The sequence below is a fragment of the Lissotriton helveticus genome, chromosome 5_1 (genome assembly GCF_964261635.1).
Source record: "Lissotriton helveticus chromosome 5_1, aLisHel1.1, whole genome shotgun sequence".
Classification (NCBI taxonomy): domain Eukaryota; kingdom Metazoa; phylum Chordata; class Amphibia; order Caudata; family Salamandridae; genus Lissotriton; species Lissotriton helveticus.
Genome location: NC_136065.1, coordinates 1826059886 through 1826081584, shown reverse-complemented (window position 1 = coordinate 1826081584; position 21699 = coordinate 1826059886). Strand labels below are relative to the sequence as shown.

At 48.9% G+C, this 21699-nt stretch overlaps 1 protein-coding gene across 21 annotated transcripts in view; it reads right to left on the bottom strand.

Moving 5' to 3' along the window:
- Positions 1–21699, bottom strand: part of HDAC5 (histone deacetylase 5) — a 1448645-nt gene that overhangs the window by 372008 nt on the left and 1054938 nt on the right. For all 21 annotated transcript variants that reach the window (XM_078645209.1, XM_078645212.1, XM_078645222.1 and 18 more), the window contains one exon: positions 11485–11778. In XM_078645209.1, coding sequence (XP_078501335.1) covers positions 11485–11778 — 294 coding nt within the window. The remainder of the gene's footprint in view (positions 1–11484; positions 11779–21699) is intronic.

The window sequence follows — 21699 nt, the reverse complement described above, 5'->3', positions numbered from 1 at the left end:
AGCAGGATGTATGGGAATGTGAAAGTAGGCGTCCTTTAGGTCTAGTGTTGAAAGAAAATCGCCTTGTTGTAGTAGTGAGAGTACTTGTTGTAAAGTGATCATGTGAAAATGATCTGGTTGTATGTAATGGTTGAGGGGCCTAAGGTCGAGAATTGGTCGCAGTGTCCCGTCCTTCTTGGGGATTAGAAAGTACAGGGAGTAAACTCCTGTTCCCTGTTCCTTTAAAGGAACTACTTGAATAGCATCCTTTTGTAGAAGTGCTAGAACTTCCTGTTGAAACAGAGTCATATGGTCTGTAGACATTGGACGCTGTCTGGGTGGTATGTTTGGGAGGGTTGCTGAGTTCTAGGCAGTAGCCATGTTGGATAATATGTCTCACACACCTGTCTGTTGTGATGGAATTCCAGACAGGTAGGAACTGTGATAATCTACCCCCCACAGGGGTGGAATGCTGTAGGGGAGGCAGAGGGAAGTCACTGTTTGGGAGTGGAAGAGGAGCGGTTGTTGTTGTTACCTCTACCTCTTCCCTTATTATTGCCTCTGTATCCTCCTCTAAAGTAGCCTTTGTTGGGGAAGGTCTGTGTGTGCGTTTTGAACTATGATGTCGTATCTGCGACGGTTTGCTTAGAGCCTCCTCTATAAAAGGAGCGGTGAAAAGAACTTCTAGTCTGTGCGGATTGTAATGCACCCATAGACTTAGCTGTGTCTGTGTCTTTTTTCATTTTTTCCAGTGTAGTGTCTACTTCCGGACCAAACAATTGGTTTTGATTGAAGGGCTGGTTCAAGATGGTAGTCTGAACCTCCGTCTTAAACCCTGAAATGCGTAACCACGCATGTCGTCTGAGTATAACACTAGTATTGACTGCTCTGGATGCTGTGTCAGCTACATCTAGTGCACATTTAATTTAGGCATTAGATATTAATTTGCCTTCTTGTATGAGCTCTGTTGCCTGATCTTTGTATTGATCTTGGAGGTGCTCTAGCAGTTTTTCTAATTGGTCGTAGTGAGCCCTGTCATAGCGTGAGAGCAGGGCTTGTGTATTTGCTATGCGCCATATATTTGTAGCCTGCGCAGCAATCCATTTCCCTGATGCATCAATAACTTTGGATTCCTTGTCAGGTGGGGGCGTGTCACCAGAAGTCTGGGAATTAGCCCTTTTCCGTGCATTGGACACTACTAAAGAGTCTAGTGGCAGATGTCCCTTAATATAGACTGGATCAGATGGTGCTGGTCTATATTTCTTTTCTATACTTGGATTTAATACTCTACAACGTACCAGGTCTTTAAATACTTCTGGAGCATGTTTAATGACTCCTTTGATCATGGGTAGTATTTGCGTAGACCTTTGTGACTGCTCAAATGTATCAAGTAAAAAATACTCATCAATAGCATCAGAGTGCATTGAAACCCCGTGGTAAAGGGCAGCTCTATTTAAGAGATGATTAAACCCAATACTATCTTCTGGAGGGGAAGGTTTAGTTGGGTAGGATTAAGGATCAGGAATGTCGGGCACATTGTGTGGTGGGAAGTCCTATAAATCATCCTCTCTAGGATATTCTGCATTGATATCTTCAACTACAGGGTATGCATTTGGCTCTGTTATGTCATTTCCTCCACCTAGATCATACTCCTCATCAGTGTGGTGTGATGATGCAGGAGATTGAACATGAGAAACTGCAGGTGAAATGGAAGGAGGGATAGGAGAGGAAGAAGGTGAAGGAGAGGAAGGGTGCATTGGAGAAGTTGCACAATCCTTCTTTTAGGCAGGAACCACAGGTAGAAGTGGTGTGTCTGCTGGTCTCTTCTTGTAAGGAATAGCTTCCACATGTCCAGTTTTTGGGTTGATATGGAGTCTCTTTTGTTTAGGATCTGGTCTAAACAGTTCTTCTTCCTCTGCAACCTTCTTCGGCGTCGATTTTGTCTGTGCCTATAGGTGTTGTTTTGTGTTTTTTGGTGTAGGAGGCGCTACAGAGTCCCGTGGCAAATTTTTCTGTGCCGAAGGTTGTTTTGGCTTGGTAGGCTTGTTAGAGGGTTTAGGTGTCTCTGAATCAGGCCTTGGAGTCTTTGGTACCGAGGTTGGAGTTTTTGGAATAGAGACAGGTCTCATTGGCCTTAAGGCTTCGGACGCTGGCTTTCCATCTTTATTTTTGGAACCGGAAGGTTTTGGATTCGGAGCTTTTTGTGGATGCGGTACAGTTTTCGGCTTCGGCACCGGTGTTGGTTTGGGTGCCGAAGGATCTTTGTCTTTGGGCACCGAAGGGTGTTTTTGCTTCGGTGACGAAGAATCCTTCGGTGTCGAAGTACGTGTATGCTTCGGTGCCGATGGAAGAGGTGGAATTGGCACGTGTGGTTTTATCGGTGCCGAGGCACCGGAAGGCGTAGTGGTTTTACTCGGAGCCGAGCCCGAAGGCGGGGCGTTTGGCCCATGGGCGGAGTGCTGACCGTTGCCTTTGGCTTGGGTAGTGTCTGTTGTGCAGGGGCAAGAGTACTCACGGATTGACGAGATGGGATCGAGTCATCTGAGTCCACTGCCTCTGATATGATCTGGAGATCAGGCGAGTTTTCCTCGGTGGCGAGTGGAGCCTCGTCTTCGGAGATGTCCTCGCCCTTGGAGATGTCTTCTTCGACGATCTACTCCTCGAAGATGGCCTTCGGTGCTGGGGCCGTTCTCCTCATCTCGTGACGATGTGCCCTCCGATCCCGAATGGTCTTCTTCGATCAGAAGGATGCACAAGCTGTGCAGGTCGACTCGTCGTGTTCCGGCGATAGACAGAGGTTACAGACCTCGTGATGGTCGCTATGAGGGAATTTTGCTCGACCTACCGGGCATCTCTTGAATGGAGTTCTGTCCATGAGGAGTAGGCCGTACGGTGCCGATAGGCCCAACGGCCGGCGTTGACGCACCGGAATGTAGCTGGTGATGTCGAAAAGTCTATTTGATGACGAAAATGTTTGTATAAAGTTTTACGCTTCGAAGTGGCTGAAAAAGTTTTTTCTAGCCGGAGCGGAAAACTTTCATCCGAACCCAGTGGCGAAAAAAACAATCTGAAGATGGAGTCGATGACCATGTGCAGTATTGTCCAAGGGAGGAGTCACCTATCTCGTGACTACAAAGACTTCTTCCAAGACGACAAGAACCTGCAATCATCCGAGCCCAACACCAGGTGGCGATCTATTGCAAAAGTGTACGATCAACAGCTCATATGCCTCGAGCAAAAAGGTTTAGAAGATAGAGCCTGGAGCTCACTAACTCTTCTGGTAGAGGTGATAGCTACCAGGAAAGCCGTCTTTAGAGATAGACGACATAAAGAACACTTATGGAGGGGCTCAAAGGGAGCACACATCAGATAAGTCAAGACATGATTTAAGTCCCATTGTGACATTATGAAAGGCACGGGAGGAAATGTGTGTGTAATGCCTTTGAGAAAACGGTTAACAACCAGAGACTTAAAAAGAGAAGGCTGATCTGGAAGTCATAGCAAGGCGGAGATGGACGAAAAATAACCTTTGATAGTGCCCAGAGCAGCGCCCTGCTGGGCCAGGGATAGAAGGACCTCAGAAAGAGGGGCAGAAAGGGGATCCAAAGCCATTGCTGTGCACCATGCCACAAATTTGTTCCACCTGCAGGCGTATACCATTTTAGTGGAGAGACGCCTGACTGCCAGAATGACATCACAGACGGCATTCAACACCATCTCACACATAAAGCTCGCGGAGAGACTATCCTCCTGTGGCATTCAAGGAGTAGCTCAAAAATGGCTACAGCACTTTATGCCCGACAGAACCCAAACCGTCATCCTGGGTTCCTCTCAATCGGGGAAAATGCATTTGGATAACGGTGTACCTCAGGGCTCTTGCCTGAGCCCAACCCTTTTTAACATATATATGGCTTGTGAGAAAGTGGCTCTATATACACAGGACTAGAATGAAGTACAGTATGTATAGAGTCCAACAACCCCAGAGGTATAACAGAGGCTAAAGTCAGAACTGACCTTAGTCTCCAAAGTGGTAGCTTGGTTGAGCAGTAAGGCAGTACGAGAGGACAGTGTAAAGCATTTGTTGTACACACTCAATCAGCAAAAGGTTTCACACACTCAAGGACTGAACTCCAGGCCAATTGTTTTTATATCCACAGATATAGTTGATTTATTTTTATAACCAACAGTTATAGAAATATACTTTTCTCGTTATTAGTACTCTCATGTAATTTCTTTGCAAAGGAGCAATAAGGTTTGTGCACACAGTGAATACAGTATTGGTAATAAGGAACACAATCCTAATACACACTATAGGATTGAGCTCAATGGGTTTTCTACATTTAAGTACAGTTGATTACTATGCAGAATACTTTGGTAGTTCCAGGACTAGATCCTAGATTCAGTCCTGGGGTCTTAGCTGAAACCAGATTAGCAAAAACGTTTTAGTTACTGTAGTGAATTTTCATGAATATAAAGCTGTTTTAAAAGTTCACACTTTTCAATGAAAATCTGACAATGTTATTCAATGGGAGAAAATTCAGAATGCAGGTAAATTACGATCGCGTTACTTTTGTAATCCAGCACTGGTCTCCTAGGGCCAGCACTGGTCTCCTAGGGCCAGCACTGGGGTCATAACTTAGAACAGGTTGGTAATTGTGTTTCAGTAGTCCGTAGGATTTTTAAAGAATATCTCAAGTTTTCAAAAGTAGACACTTAGAAGAAATTTCATAGAAAAGCAGACAATAGGTTCCTATGGAGAAAATACAGACTACTAGTAAACCCGGTTGGGATTACTTTTGCGGTTCAGTACTGGACTGAAAGGTACAGTACTGGCTTCTCCCCTGATCACAGGTGAGTACTTCGGAATTTGGCTGATTTTATATGAATATTTTCAGTTTTCAAAACTTCACACTTCGAAAATTTTCGAGTCAAAATTGCAGGGAAGTGAGTTACCGGTTTCCAGGTGACTACTTGGTTGGTGAAGTTAAGGTTCTGGGCATAGACTCAGGGGTCCCCCAGGGTCAGGTAAGTACAGTTAGTTCAATCCCAGCCGCACAGGGGCAGCCGGGTGCAGAGATAGGTAGGCTCAATGATATCCAATGAGGGGAAGGGGGCCTTCGGTTGGTGGCTGCTGGCTAGCAGGCCACGCGACTGTGTGAGCTGGGCTCCTGGTCACTTGCTCAGGCCAAGGGGGGAAGTAGGATAGGACCAAGGTGGCACAGCCAGCAGCACTCAGGCGGCTGTGTGCAGGGTGCTCTTGAGCCGTCGGGCGCTCAATGTTAACGAATGGGAAAGGTCAAAAAGGAACAAAGGCTGCAGGCTCGGGGACATAGACTCTCCAGGGGCGACCAGCACTTCGAGAGGTAAGTTGGGATCTTGGAACACAGGTAGGTACCCCAAAGGGAGGCACAGGGGGCTGTAGGGTGCAGGGGTGTCTTTAGGTGTCGGAAAAGCTTACCCTCGGCTGGTTGCGGTTGGAGTGGCCCCTGGTTCTGAGTCTGCAGGCATCGGCTGGTTCGTCGAGGAGGGTCTTTGGGCACTGGACTTCGGGTCCCAGTCGCCAGGGGGATGTCCTCGTGGTTTTGGTTTGGTTGGGCCCGGCCCGAGCTCAGCGGGTGCAGAGTGGGCTGGTCCGGAGCTTCCTGGTTGGCACCAGGTGGGTTGTTGCAGCAGAGCCTCTGCTGATGGGAGTCCCAGTCTTCAAGAGGGTCAAGGCAGGCCGGTCCTCTGGGTGTCCCAAGGTTGTTGTCCGCAGGAGTCGCCGGGATTAAGCAGGAGCAGGTTCCAGGATCGACAGGCCGGTAGGGCTGGGGTCAAGTGAGTTGATGTCGCCCTGTTAGCAGCTGCATGGCAGGTCTTCTTCTTCTTGATCTTCTTTCTTCTTTTCGTATCGGGATCGGAGGAAGGAAGGTTCAGGGAGCCCCTAAATACTGAATTTAGGGGCGTTACAGGTAGGGCAAGGACAGGGACCAATGGATCCCTGTCCTGGGGTGAGTACACCCCCTAGTCTGCTCCTCTCCTGTGGGAGGTGGACAGGAGCCTAGCTGGGATTGGGCAGGGCTCCCCATCTACAAGATGGCCGGAGCCCGGGGTCGTGCTTCACCTCATCTCCCCACCTGAGGGGTGGGGTTGGCACAGGCTGGCACCCACCACCCCCTTCCTGATGTAGTTTTTCCCGCCAGTCTTCTCGCCAGAGTGGGGGTTAGAACTGGTGGGGGTCAGTTGCTGGGTACAGCAAATTGTCTGGAGAAGCTCACAGAGGCGGCATGCCTTTGAAGCTTCCCCCTGCCCATCCTGGGGGAGGAGACCTAGCACCTTGCCCATGATGTGCATTGTTGCAGGCCCAGGAGAGCGGGGAGCTCTCCACCCAGGTGTCCAGCAACATGTCTGCTGTGTGGCAGCCTCTGCAGCCACTCAGCGCAGACAAGGATTGTAGGTTTAGGATTTCAGAGGGCATCTCTAAGATGCCCTCTGGTGCATTTTACATTAAATCCCACACTGGTATCAGTGTGGGTTTAATGTGCTGAGAAGGTTGGTACCAAACTTGCCAATCTTTAGTGTAGCATTATGGTGCTGTGGAGTTCGTAATGACAACCTCCCAGCACCATATACTCTTAATGGCATCACTGCACTTACAGTGCCCAGGAATGGCTCTGGGTACTGTAGGGGCACAGGGCTCATTCGCCTGTACCCACACCTCTGGCATAGGCCACCCAGCTAGAGGGGTGACTGAAGTATGCTAGGGCAGTGGGTTCTATGGGCATGGCACACAGGGATGTGTGCCATGTCGACTCTTGGTTAAGTTCTGTACCTAGGCACTAAGCCTGCAAAGGCAGTGTGTGGGTGGCACAATAAGTGCTGCAGCCCTCAGGGGTCTTCTCTGGTCACCATGCCCTGGGTACCTAGGGTACCATTTACTCGGGGCTGATAGGTGGCCAGAGATGCCAATTGGGTTTTTAGTTTCAGCCCAGTTTTAGGGAAGGAACACAGGCTCTGGATACCTAGTTGGCAGGAACCCAGGGCACACTCAGTCAAAGCACATCAGCAGTTCAAAAAAAGTGGGGGCATACCAAGGCAAGATGGCACTTTCTCACATGACTCCTCTGGCAAAATTAGTAGAACATCTGGGCTTCGAAACTATCTCCTATGCTGATGACACCCAGCTTATGTTCACCATCGGTCCTAATCCAGAATCTGACAAAGTCAGTTTCTCAATGGGTATATTGGCAATCTCCAACTGGATGACTGATAACTGTCTCCAGTTTAATCCTGGAAAAACTGAAGTTATGCTACTGGGGAAAGCTTCAGCGGTCTGTTTAAACAAATGGTGGCCTTCACAGCTGGGTGTAGCCCCTGTTCCCAAACAAAGTGTCAAAAATCTTGGCCTAAAACTGGATCAATCGCTAACAATGAAGGATCACCTAGCAGCCACGACAAGCTCTTGCTATTATAGCCTACGACGACTTTGTAAAATTCTCCCATACTTGCCTACTAATCACCGCAGAACCTTGGTACAAGCAATGGTAATTAGTCGCTTAGACTATGGCAATGCCCTGCTGGCAGAAGTGGGTGAGACCCTGCTAAATAAATTACAGGTGATTCAGAATACAGCTGCCAGAATGATTTTAAACATGCCAGCTGGCTCCCCCTCTGAACCCTTGCTAAGAAAACTGCATTGGCTGCCAGTAAGGAAGAGATCCTTTTTTAAAATATGCTGCCTTACCTATAATGCTCTAAATGGTAGAGGCCCTTATTATCTACGAAAGAAACTGGTCAAATACGTACCAGGTAGAAATCTGAGATCTGGTACATTAGGACTTCTACAGATCCCTCGTATACGCTTGAGCCGCACTGGGGGAAAAGCCTTTTCGTATCTTGCTCCAAATTACTGGAATAGACTGCCCATAGCCTTGCGGGAAACTCCGATTTACAGCACCTGTAGGAAACAACTAAAAGCCTTTATGTTTTAAAATAGCCGTCGACCTGACTTTCCGCTATTGGGTTCTTTCTAGGCAGCGCCGAGATGCCCCAGAGTGAGTCGTGCACTATAAAAGAGCAAATAACATAACATAACAGATTACGGGAGGAAGATCGAAAGCTGCAACTGTCGCCGCTCAATCTCCATGCACGGAGGTGGAGGCTGGACAGGTTCGGGTGGAAGACCGTCCCCAGCTGCTGCGACAGAAGATCCTCCCAAAGAGGCAGTCAGATCGAGGGATCGATCACCATGCTGAGAAGCTCGGGATACCAGTATCTGCGTGCCCAATCCGGAGACACAAGGATGATTTGGGCCCGGTCGCGCTGAATCTTCTTCAGCACTCTGGGAAGAAGTGGTATAGGCGAAAGGCCAGACCGGAACTCCACTTGCGACGAAAATTGTCGCCGAGCGAGTGCCGCCTTGGAAATTTCAACACGCAGAACTAATGACATTGCGCGTTCTCTTCAGTGGCTAATAAATCTAACCAAGGCTGTCCCCACTGCAGAAAAGAGACCTTGCGCCACGTCAGAGTCCCGATGCCATTCGTGATCCATCAAGAACCGGCGGCTGAGTTAGTCCGCCCTGCCGTTCAGAGAACCTGGCAGGTGTTGAACCACCAAGGTAATGCCTTGATGTTCCAGCCATGACCAGAGGCCCAGAGCCTCCTGACATAGGGTTCACGACTGCACACCGCCCTGTTGGTTGCAATACCACATGGTGGTGGTGTTGTCTGTGAACACCTGCACTACACTTCTTTGGAAAGAGGGAAGGAATACCTTAAGCGCAAGACGGAGCTCCAAAAGGTTGATATGGCGCCAGGACTCCGCCGGAGAACAGAGGCCTCTGATCGCAAGTCGTGAGCCACCACTGCAATTGTCGTGAAGTGCCCTCTGAGATCTGGACATGATCGGACAGGTTGCCCTGATGCTGTGCCCACTGGAACTTCAGGTCCCACTGCAGAGCCTGCATATGCCATCTGCCATGTTGCACTAGCAGGATGCAGGAGGCCATCAGGCCCAGGAGCCAGAGTGTCATCATTACTGATACCCGGGATAGAGGCTGAAAGATCGGAATCAAGAGCCTGAATATCCCAGACTCGCTGCTCGGGATGATAAACCCGAAACAGCGTCGAATCCAGAACCGCTCCGATGAAGGGGAGCTTCTGAGAGGGACTTAAGTGCGACTTCAGCATATTGATGGAGAACCCCAGCAAATGCAGGAGGTCAGCCGTAGTCTGAAGGTGGGTGACGACAACCAGTCGTCAAGGTAGGGGAAGACGGACAGCCCTGACCTGCGCAGATGAACTGCGACCACCGCCATCACTTTCGTGAACACCCGAGGGGTGCTGGTAAGACCGAAGGGGAGCACGCAAACTGAAAATGCTCCTGGCCTACCGTGAACCGTAGGTAACGCCGGTGGGCCGGCAGGACGGGATTGTGAAAATCCAATGCTACCTTCCAGTCTCCAGGGTCGAGGGTAGCGTCAACATCTTGAACTTCTCCTTCCGGAGGCAGGCCTCCTTTGTCCTTCTTGGGGACCAGAAAGTAGTGGGAATAACAAACACGTCCTACTTCTGGCCTAGGAACGCGCTCAATGGCCCCGTTGGCCAGGAGGGCTGTGACTTCCTGTTGGAGAAGCGCAAAGTGATCCCCGACATGCAGTGAAACTGTGGTGGTATGGCTGGGGGAGCAGACTCGAAGGGAATGGAGCAACCCGACCGGACGATTTGCAGCACCCACCTGTCCGAAGTGACAGAACGCCAGTGGGTGAGGTGATGTTGAATCCTGCCGCCCACTGGCGTGGGGTGCACCCCAAAGCTCGGACTAGGAAGGCTTTGAGGTGGATGCTGCGGGAGCGGAGGTGGACTGACCCGCACGCTGGCCCCCTGTACCGCCCAGCTCGTCATGAGGCACAGTGAAACTGTGCTCATGACGAGCTGGGCCCGTCATAACGACCGCGGCCCTCCCATGCGCTATTGACTCTCCGCTTGTGGGGGAGAATTAATCAGTGGGCGGGGTTGTGATAAGCACAGCTCGTCTTGAGTACAGCTCCAATGTGACTCATGACGAGCTGGGCTCGTCACGAGCACCGCGGGCCCATTCCTCCCCCCCCCCCGCGTCGTGGGGGAATTACCCCTGCGGCGAAGGGGTTAAGTGTTCAATAAAAATACAAGAGCAAACACAAATGATTCACAATAAGATGAAATTATGCATTGTCCCATCTGCTGGAGTAACCTTAATAAATGAAGAAGCTAATGCACACTTATGGCTTTTTGTCCCCCAATGTTGGTCCAAGAGTAGCGATCCCTGCTCTTAACAGACCATCTTCCAATAGGGAGTAACATGGAATTGATTCTTAAATCGGACTGGCACACAATCACCAGCTGTATAAAAAACACTTCTCTAATGAGGCTACCCTTTCTTCTTCAGCCCAAGTCTCTTGCAAGATAGTTTAGTCGAATGCTCTGGAAAGGACTAACTTGATAGTGCAAGGCTTCCTGAACACTTTCAGGTGGGGCCAGTGGATAAGAGTTACTGGTAGTGTTTTTGGCTCTTTAGTTTATGTGCACTGCCTGGGAAAGGACCATATCAAGTCTGATGCCAGCTAAAAATGCTACTTCTATTCTTAGAAGAAAATGAGAAGCAGAGATCCTAGTCTGAGACTTCTGAGTCTATTGGCTGCGATCAGAAACAAACTGCAATAGAGAGGGAGATCTATCTGAGGGAATAAGCTTTGCAATCCGGTTGCTCACATAGTTGGGACCGGAACCAGAATTATTCTTGACATCAACACTGATATGAATATCTATCTTGTTTCAAGACAATTGAGGCAGTGAGCAGCACCTAATAGCAGCAACTAATATGTGAAGAATACTGGCCTCTTCTCATAAAGTGATGATTAAAAGCTAAACAAGTGACAGACAAAACTGGGACAGGTGCACCAAACTGGTTATGAAGCGTAATAGTGTTACCATAAAACGCCATACGCATATAATTTACACATGTGTCCATACCCCTCAAGAACCACCATAAATATGAAGCGAAAAAAAACTGTTACTCCTCCTGCAAAACAAAATGATATGACTGAGCTATTCAAGACTAACAACTTCGCTTGAACATACAGTTATTCGGCAACACTAAACGCTTCTAGAAGTGAAGCAGATATCTCATTAACTGACCATCATAATTCCTAACTACAACTTTATCCCTTGCAAAAGATGGTGGGGTCCAAAGAAGGTTGTCCTGCAGAGAGAAAACGTGACAATTACCGTGTAGGACTACAGATGTATGCAAGGGATGCAAATATTGCTCATACAAAAACATCCGGCTTGCTGATGAGTAAGCATGTATAAACAAAGGGATGAAGATAACCACTGTTTGTGGTGCTAAAGAAATGCACTTAGGAGGGAGACGATGGCAATCTACACACCCTTCACCCAAAAAAGTGATTTAAAGCCCTCCTCTGCAGGTGGCATGCTTCCCTTAAAGATCAACAAGGCAATGTATTTATATTAACTAGACAATTACCCTCTTGAAATTAGAGTTCAGGTCTTCCCGCTCTAAGGGTTCGCATTTTTCACCATCTTCATCTCTTTCTTCCGTGTCGTCTTTTAAATGAATACAGTCATCATCTTCCTCTTCCTCTTCCAAGTCATCCTGTGTACTCTCACTCTCTGTGCCACCGTCCACCAGGAAGACTCGCTGCCCGAGGCTTAGGGGCCCCTTGTCACCCAATAATTCCTGCTGCTCTGTGAGTTCCTCTTCTGTCTCCTCGGGGTACGTCGTGGGCTGCCGTGGTAACTCACCAGTCTTCGTAAGAATCTGCAGGACCAAAGAAGCATGAATAAGTGAAGTGCAGTACATAAATAAATTGATTTGAGAAGCTGCACCTCTCATACCTAATACATAGAAGAAAAAGGACTTTTAAAATGAGCGAGCAGGGTGGCTAGCTGGATATTAACAGCTCAATACTATCTCATGTGGTCCCTGAAGCCAGTCAGCCCATGCTGCTGATGTTTGCCCTCATTCATTTGGATAATATTTAAAATAGAAATGCTGTACCGAAGTTACATTAAAAGCAGTACTAAGGAGTTTCTATTGGTACTTGGTATGGGAATCATAACAGTAAAACAGAAACCATACAAACTTTTCCTCAAGTGATATATGCCATAGGATCAATTCTCTAGTTGGGGGAAGTGGTTTGGCAGGTCTTCATGATTCTCAGAGAGTAGGCAAGTCTCAGGTTGAGCAAATTCCAATTGAGGGAATATGATGTTAAACACAAGGTGGTGCAGATGCGATGTGAAACGGTAAGGCAGTGTTGGCAAATATACAGGGCAAGAAGGACTCAAGAAGATGGTGTTAGAAAAATGAGGCAATCCCATTCCATCCCCCTCCTCTTTTACAGTAGAAACCAGCCTGCCTGACTGATGTTCATGGAGTGAGTTGATTAGTTAGGCACAAGTGAAAAATTAATTTTTCCAGAGGTAGCAAGAAGCCGTAAAGATAGTAGTGACCACAAGTAATAGAGATTCTCTATTCACTGTCAAAATGAGCTAAGATATATCAGGAGTAAAGAGGAATGGAATGGAGAATGTAGTGTGATGGGCAGAAACTGGCAACAAAGTGGTCTGGAGTGCAATACAAAATATATAAATGTAGGTTGTCAGAAAGGAGCATAAATCAGCACATGTCCTTCCAGTACATCACGGTGAAGAGAAAATTAGTAACATCTGTCTGGAGGGAGTGAGGAAATGGCAAACAGGATTTGAGAGTTCTCTCAAAACGTTGCAGAAAAAGTGAAATAAGGAGATGCTACTAATACAGAAAATACATAGGTCTAAATAGCAGGCCAAATAAAAATCATCTGGCAATGTTCACAGGTGTTGAGGCAAGTGTGGAGCAACGGGACAGAATATGAACAGTTTTTAAGAAAAAGAGACAAGAGAGTGGTTGCTATGAGTTGGTTGTAGTGAACTGTATAAAAGATGGTAGGTATGAACAAAAACATATGAGGGTAAAAAATAGGTTGTGGTGCACAGTGGTTATGATATCAGAATTATTCTGCAGCAAGGCAAATAGAAGCCACTAATCCAGAAATAAGTTGCTTACCCGTAACACAAGTTTGGCAGCTTCAAATCACTTCCAAGTTCACTTATTGACTGTTATTCTGACATCTTGTCAAGGGGTCTACAAATATTGTGTCTGAATAAAAAATCTTTCTTTTGAGCACCGACTTTAGACGGATTATGTTATATATGATGTTACAAAGTTTGTGGGTGTCCTGGAGCGGCAAGATAGAAAGAATGCAGTGGACTAATAATAGGAATAATCAGGAACCATCTACAGGAGAAACAAGCATTTGCAATGCAAAAAGGTCTCGAATTTACGAAAGTTTAAGCTATTGGCATTGTAAATGACATTTACAAGGCCAATAGCTCTAACGCTTGTAATTGCAAGACCTATTTCCTTTCCAAGAAGCGATCGCCATTGTCCTGGGCTGCTTGGAAAGTGAAAGTGTAATTGGCACGCTGAATGTTGCAGAAAGCATGTCATGTCTGCCAGGAGAAACTCCTTAAAGAAACCGGTGCTTACAGACTAAAAAAGACGGACCGTGTAACAACCGAAGTAAAAGGGACAGCCCTCATGGGAGGTTACAAATGAAAACAAGGAGGGACTAACAAGCCTTTTAACTAATCAAAAGCCAGCATTTACGAATGACAATGACACAAGCTAATGATAAATATGGGCGGAGCAGAGCATGCGCTGCCCAGGCCCAAACTAAAAACAGATTATGGCTTTTCAGATCCATTTGATCTGACGATCAAATGGATGGTTTTAGGAACGGAATCCCAGTGCTTAACTCGGGAAGCAGAAATAGCAGACATATTGGCAAGCACAGAGATGTTAATAGCTTGTAGGTAGTTGTCTTCAAGTGAGCGGAAAGTAAGCCTCGGTGAATCAAGAGTATTTCTTAGTATAAGAAAGACTGGGCATTGTTGGTAAAAAATAGGGTGGCACATATACTCTTATGAACACTTCTGCTTAATGTGGAATCGAAATGTTAGTTTCTTTAATGAGACATACAGCTGTGCTTTGCAGAAGCCAAAGACGTACGAAACAGCCTGGTTACAGTTATCTATGCAGGCTGCACATTACTTCCTGTACCACTGTTTGTCAGGAAGCAAAGAGTAGAAAAGGAAATACAGTAGCTACAAGCTTAAAGATTAGGATTCTGCAGGAAAGACTGGAACTGCAGGCAGATGGAGAAGGTTTTTTTGGGAGGGGTCAGGGAAGGATAGAGATCCAGATGGACTGAGGAGCACCAAAGAAAATATTTTTTGTCTTATGTACATTCAGTTTTACGGAATATCGACTCATCTTTGTAAGTTGATAAGCAGGATTGAAACAGCTTTTGGACCTCATAGATTTTCTGTGATGAATACCACAATCTGTTTGTCACAGGCACAAGACATAGGGAGAAACCGTAAATTCTGATAAAAGTTGCCAAAAGGGTGCATTCCTACATTTAAGCATTAATGAACTCCCTAGTCAAGAGAATCATTTGAATATAGAAGTAGCATAGCCTGGCACCTCTCCATGAGTAATGAATAGAGCCAACTGGCAGTGAGACTTTGGATACCTTGTTGAAACAAGCAAGATCCCTAGGTTATATGTGATTATAGTTTAAATACTGCACTGAGGCCAACGTTGCCTTACCCCTATGACGTTAAGTGTAAGGCCAAAATGCTTCCGAGCATCATATTCATAGTAATGTTCCTTCTTCATACAACTATGTTAAAAAATGTACATTAAATATAATCCTGACCCCCTGTGGTGTGACGCAAGAGTAAAATGCCTCAGACAATCCAATTGTAGTAGAGAAAGTGGAAAGAGCATTCCAAGGCCTACAAATGAATAGACACTTATGGCCCTGATAGCCTTACTGGGACTTTCATGTATTTTTTAAAAATTTTTTAAAGTTTGAAAAAACCTTTATTAAGGGTATAGGATGTCATCCACAGCATACTGCCTACATCCCTGAGAGAGCCGGCATAGCGATGTAATATGCGAGTAGCAGCAAAAAGCAAGAAAGGATAACACAGCAAGCTGCCTACAACCGCATCAGGCCGGCCGCGTCAGTTGGGGCAGTAAGCATTTAAGGGGTATAATCGCTTCAGTACATCTAGAATTGTGCACATCATCTCATTAAAAATAATATCACCACTATTGCATTGCGTATGTCTGATGCATCTTTGTCTGGTATAGCGTATTCTGTTCATGTGAACATGGAGTAATGTTTCTGGTTGACCAGTCATCCTCTATGCGTAGTGTATGTCATACTGGGCGGGGGGCTCTCTTCCATGCATTACACTTCAAGTCGTTGGGGTGGTATTGGGGGTGGGGGGGGAGGGTCCGTAGAGCCTGTGCCATCAGTGTGTTCCAATAGATACGTTTGCAGATGTGCCCATATACCTCGTGGACGGGAGGAGGGAGGCAGGAGTTCCGTGTATGTATGTAACTGTTCTTGGCAATAGATAAGGTCTCGTCCTTAAATTTCGGAGCGCTCCCTCTTCCCCACCGACAAACGGCGCTTCTTTTAGCTAAGAGGAGTGCAAGGGATGTGTATGTGGGGATCCTAGGCTAGGGGTTCTGTGTAGCCTAATAGTGTGGTCAGAGGATCTTCAGGAATGTGTAATCCTGTCATGTGGTCCAAGGCCTTGGGTACCTCCATCCAGAAGTGGTGGGCGGGCAGTCCCAGGCCGTATGTTGAAAATCGGCACTCTCACTGCTGCATCGTTCACATCTGTCATTGTCACGGAGTCGCAGGCAGTGTAGGCGTGCAGGTGTGTAGTAGAGGCAGTGGACGAATTTGTAGTGGATGATGCCAAATTTGCTATTAGCAGAGATGTCTCCCATTTGTCTACAACAGAATGACCATTGCTCATCAGTTAAGGGGTGTCCCATCTCCTCTTCCCACTTGGCCCTAGCTAAGGGGGGCTGGTATTCTCTGTCTTTTTGGACTGTGCGATATAATAGCGATATCACGTGGGAGGGGGCAGTCTGTTGTAGGACGGCGTGCAGGGAGGACATTATCTAGTAGAATTTCTCTAGAGGGGAGGGCTTTGTGGAGCCCAAAAATTCCTCGCTCGTGCGGAATTTGCCCTTCAAGTATAGTTGCCCCCAAGTTTGTATGGACAATTTGCATAGAAGTCTACGGCAGCCGCCCTCCTGTGTAACCGGGATGTCCTGTCTTCCAAATAGTGATAGAAGGGGGGGGGGGGTACATCAGGGCAGGGCACATTGTGTAAGGTTCGCCAGGTCCCGCAATGCACTGGTGGTGCATTGGACCATGGTGGAGGCAAGGCGTCGTGGGACTGTGGGAGTGCTCAAGTAGGCAGCACTTGGAATGGGGGCCATATATCCATCTTCAATTGCGAGGTGTGGCATATGGGGTGGGGGCGGGGTTACTGTGAGAAAGTGGCTCTATATATACTGGACCAGAATAAAGTACTGTGTATAGAGTCCAAAAACCCCAGAGGTATAACAGAGGTTAAAGCCAGGTGTGACCTTACTCTCTAAAGTGGAAGCTTGGTAGAGCAGTACGGCAGTACCAGAGGACAGTGTAAAGCATTTGTTGTACACACTCAGTCAGCAAAAGGTTTCACACACTCAAAGACTGAACTCCAGGTCAATCGTTTTTATATCAAAGATATAGTGATTTTATTTTTAGAACCAACAGGTATCAAAATATACTGTTCTCAATAGGAGAGGTCTCAGATGAGTACTTTGCAGAAAGGCAATAGACTTTGTAAACACAATAGGTACAGGGATTGCAGTAGGCAACACAATTCTACACACAATTTAGCATTGAGCTCAATGGGTTATTCTATGTAAACACAGTTGATTACTTTATAGATTACTTTGGTAGCTCCAGGACTGGATCCTAGATTCGGCCCTGGGGTCTAAGCCGAAAACAATTTAGTAAAAACGTTTTAGTGATTGCAGCGATTTTTCAGGAATATAAAGCTATTTTAAAAGTTCACACCTGGAAACTTTTCAACAGAAATCTGGCAGTGTTATCCAATGGGAGAAAATTCAGGTTGAAAGTAAAGTACTATCTCGTTACTTTTGTAATCCAGTACGGGGCCCCTAGGTCCAGCACTGGGGTCTCATCTTAAAACAGGCAACTATTTACGTTTCAGTATTTCGTAGGATTTTTAAAGAATATTTCAAGTTTTCAAAAGTAGACACTTGGAAGAAATTTCATAGAAAAATCAGACAACGGATTCCTATGGAGAAAATACAGATTAAGGGTAAACCCGGTTCGGATTACTTTTGTGGTTCAATACTGGGCTACAAGGTACAGTACTGGCTTCTCTCCTGATCACAGGTGAGTACTTTGGTATTCGTTACTCGGCTGATTTTATAGGAATATTTCAAGTTTTCAAAAGTAGGCACTTAAAAGATTTTTCGAGTCAAACCAGTCAATGTTATCCAATGGTAGGTAAGTGAGTTACCGGTTTCCAGGTGAGTACTCTGCTGGTGAAGTTAAGGTTCTGGGCAAAGACTCAGTGTTCCCCCAGGGTCAGGTAGGTACAGTTAATTCACCCTCAGCGGCACAGGGGAAGCCGGGTGCAGAGGTAGTTAGACCCAATGTTATCCAATGAGGGGCAGGGGGCCTCCGGTTGGTGGCTGCTGGCTAGCAGGCCACGCGGCTGTGGGAGCGGGGCTCCTGGTCACTTGCTCAGGGCAAATGGGGAAGTAGTATAGGGCAGAGGTGGCATGGCCAGCGGCACTCGGACGGCTGGGTGCAGGGTGCTTTTGAGCTGCGGGCGCTAAATGTTATTCAATGGGAAAGGTAACAAACGAACAAAGGCTGCAGGCTCGGGGACGGAGACTCTTCGGGGTCAACCACCACTTCGAGAGGTAAGTTGGGATCTTGGAGCACAGGTAGGTACCCCAAAGGAAGGCACAGGGGGCTGTAGGGCGCCGGGTGCAGGGGGGTCTTTAGGTGTCAGGAAAGTTTACCCTCAGCTGGTCGCGTTTGGAGGGGCCCCTGGTTCTGAGTCTGCAGGCGTCGTCTGGTTCATCAAAGAGGGTCTTTGGGCACTGGACTTCAGGTCCCAGTCACCGGTGGGACGTCCTCTTGGTCTAGGAGCACTTGGGCATGGGCCGGGCTCGGCAGGTGCAGAGTGGGCTGGTCCAGAGCTTCCTGGCGGGCACCAGGGGTGTTGTTGCAGCAGAGCCTCTGCTGATGGGAGTCCCAGTCTTTAAGAGGGTCAAGCAGGCAGGTCCTCTGGGTGTCCCAAAGTTGCTGTCCACTGGAGTCGCTGGGGTTTAGGCAGGAGCAGGTTCCAGGATTGACAGGCCGGTAAGGCTGGGGCCAAGTCAGTTGTGGTCGTCCTGTTAGCAGCTGCATGGCGGGTCTTCTTCCTCTTGATCTTCTTTCTTCTTTTCGTATAGGGATCTGAGGAAGGAAGATTCAGGGAGCACCCTAAATATTGAATTTAGGGGCGTAACAGGTAGGGCAAGGACAGGGACCAATAGGTCCCTGTACTGGCGTGGGTACACCCTCTAGCCTGCACCTCTCCTGTGGGAGGGGGGCAGGAGCCTAGCTGTGATTGGGCAGGGCTCCCCATCTTCAAGATGGCCGGAGTCCGGGGTCGTGCTTCACTTCGTCTCCCCCACCTGGGGGCTGGGGTTGGCACAGGCTGGCACACCCCCCTTCCTGACGTAGTTTTTCCCGCCAGTCTTCCTGCCAGAGTGGGGGTCAGGACAGTTGCTGGGTACAGCAAATGGTCTGGAGAAGCTCAGAAGGCCTTTGAAGCTCCCCCCTGCCCATCCTGGGGGAGGAGACCTAGCACCTCGCACAGTATGTGCATTGTTGCAGGCCCAGGAGAGCATAGGCTCTCCACCCAGGGGTCCAGCAACATGTCTGCTGTGTGGCAGACGTGGATTGCGGTTAGGTTTCAGGGGGCATCGGGGGCGGAGCTAGCCGGCGACCGAAATGGCTGCCTGAATCCGGAGCTCCTCCGCCCAGAGACATTATCCTTGCTAGTTGCTGCATTTCCGCGATAGACTGCCTCTCTGGAGTGTTTGCCCCCACTGCCCTAAGGAATCTGGTGTTTCGGCCCGGATTTGGGCCCTGCTGTGCGGAGAACAGGTGACCTGCTGGGAGACACGTGGCGGGCCTGCTAAGCCGCGGTCTCAAGTTTCGAGCACCCCGTGGCGAGGAACGTGGCTTCCCTCTTCTGGGACCCTGGAAGTATTGTGTAGCGGATCGGAGCGGCGGAGAGTGGGGTGCGCGGATTGCTGGGGGGCTCCGGTGGCTCCAGCGAGGGCCCCGATCACCGTGTCTTCCGTCCCCCTCCCTCACCCCCCTACCGCTTGGTGGACTGGACGGCTGATGGGGGATCCCCCCCGCGGCGCTATTGGAACTCCCGTGCTGGGGCGTGAGTGTTTGCTGCCTCGACTGTGTCCCCTCTTTGGCCACCTTTGACTGCCGTGGAGGCGCTGTGCACTGTGGCGCACCCAGGCGATCGTGCGCTCTGGTCTGGGGCTTCCCTCGCACCTGCTGCCCTGGTCTGAGGTCTTCGGCTGCGTGGAGACTGACATCTGTTGACTGCCCATCTGTTCCATGCCCATCACTCAGTGCGACCTGTTGGTGTCCCTATAGTGCTGTGACGGTCAGTGTACGTTGGCTGCCTTTGCTTGGGGTGCTGGCCCACACACGGGTGATCTGCTCCTGCCCGGACACACAGCGGCTGCCACATGGTGCATTGAACCTCCCACTCATATTTGGTCGCTGAAGGTGATACTGGCCCTTACACCTGCTGCCGGCCGGCCGCTGACTGCCTTGGCGCTTGCGGTCTCCCGGTTTGTCTACGAGTGAGCCCTGCCGTACCCCCAGGCCCGCGCCGCCCGCCTTCCAGTGGAGCATTGATCTACTTCCCCCGGTCACGCTATACGCTTATTGAGCCCATCGTCCTTATCGGGCACGGACGCTGCGCCCGGGGGTTTTCCTTTGTTGAGACTGCTTTCTACGTGGGAACCAGAGCATTGCGGCCTACTTCAGGGGAGTCCGTGGCTGCGGCCTTGCCTCGGACGACGTCCTAGACTGTCATGGGTCGCTCTGACAGAACGCAATCCAAGCTTTCCTTCGGTCCCAGAGGCCCTAAAGCAATGGACGGCGCAAGTGGAGGTGGAGCGGCGGACGGGCCGGAAATGGAAGACGCACAGCAACAGGACTTGTGAGGGATCCTACTCAACATGGAAAAGAACCTGCAGGGGGGCATGGCGAACCTGGGCACGAAAATCGACGCTCTTACCTATCGCATGGATCGTATGGCTGAGCGGCTTGATAAGCAGGCGGAACGACTGGATATGTCGGAGCGTCGGCTTACCGAGGTGGAGGAGGCCCAGACCAAACTTGACGTGGAGAATAAACAAATTGGCAGAGCCATGCAGTCCCTCCTGGACAAAACTGGGGATTTGGAGGCCCGCTCGCGCCGCTGTAACCTGCGCGTCACAGGCCTTCCAGAAAACACTCCGACAGGCAATATGGAGGTATTCATGGAGGGCCTCCTGAAAAAACTGTTTGGAGACACTGCGTTCTCCCCCATGTTTGTTGTAGAGAGGGCGCATCGCTCATTAGGTCCCTGGCCCAAATCGGGGGCTCCCCCTGGCCCATTATAGCCAAACTCTTAAACTACCGGGACCGCGACGCGGTCCTGAAATTGGCCAAAGAAAAACAACCGTTACAATACGAGGGATCGGTCCTATCCATATACCCTGACTTTACGGCTCGAGTCCAGGAGGCCAGAAAACAGTTTACTCCCATGAAGAGGCAGTTACGGGAGCTGGGCGCAGATTATGCGATGCTCTATCCAGCAAAACTGCGCATCAATAGACAGGGGACATCTCTAATCTTTACGGACCCCAAGGCACTCCAGAAGGCCATAAAGGACTGGCGGAGGTAGAGTCCCTCATCGAGGAAGGGGGATGAGGACCTGGAGGGGGGGTCCTTGGAGGAACAAGATTAATTACCACCATGCCTGCATTTTCTGCAATGTTGAGGTTTGCTGAGGGGCGGGTTTGGTGTGTGGGGAGGGGGCTGGAGTGCGGAGCACTTACTACTTATTTTACAGATATGTTCATCCTGGGCGTACCCGATCTCTGATTATATAACATGAGCTGTGGGGACTTGACGCCAATCTTACAGGTACTCTTTATTGAGCTCTCCGGAGCTGCTTTGTTTTTCAACCTCAAGCAATGTACGGTGACTCTGTGTCCATAGGCCTGGCGGGGCTTGCCCCTTGATCCCTTCAGCCGCACTCTGCGAGGGGAGCGCTCACTCGAGCTTTGATACGCTGATTCTGATTTTGCATTTTATATGTTTGCATTTGTAGATCGAGATTATTGGCAACTTAGCACGGGGTGGTATCGATCCCCCCCTTTATTATTGTTCTTGTTCTCTGGGTCGTGGGGGCATAGGATGGTGGTGTATTTGCTAATGTATTTGTGTGACATTTCTGCTGCTACCTTTGCCGCCTACATCTGCCCCCGTGTGATCACCAATGATTCCAAATGTCTTTTTTGGGGGGTGAGAGAGGGGGTTTGCATGTGTTAAAATGGATGTGGGGATGTGTCTTGTTGTTGGGGTATATGCGGGGGGTTGGGAACACTCTAGTGGGAAGGAAGACTGAACGCGGCCTGGTTGGGCAGGCGTGGGCGGGGGGC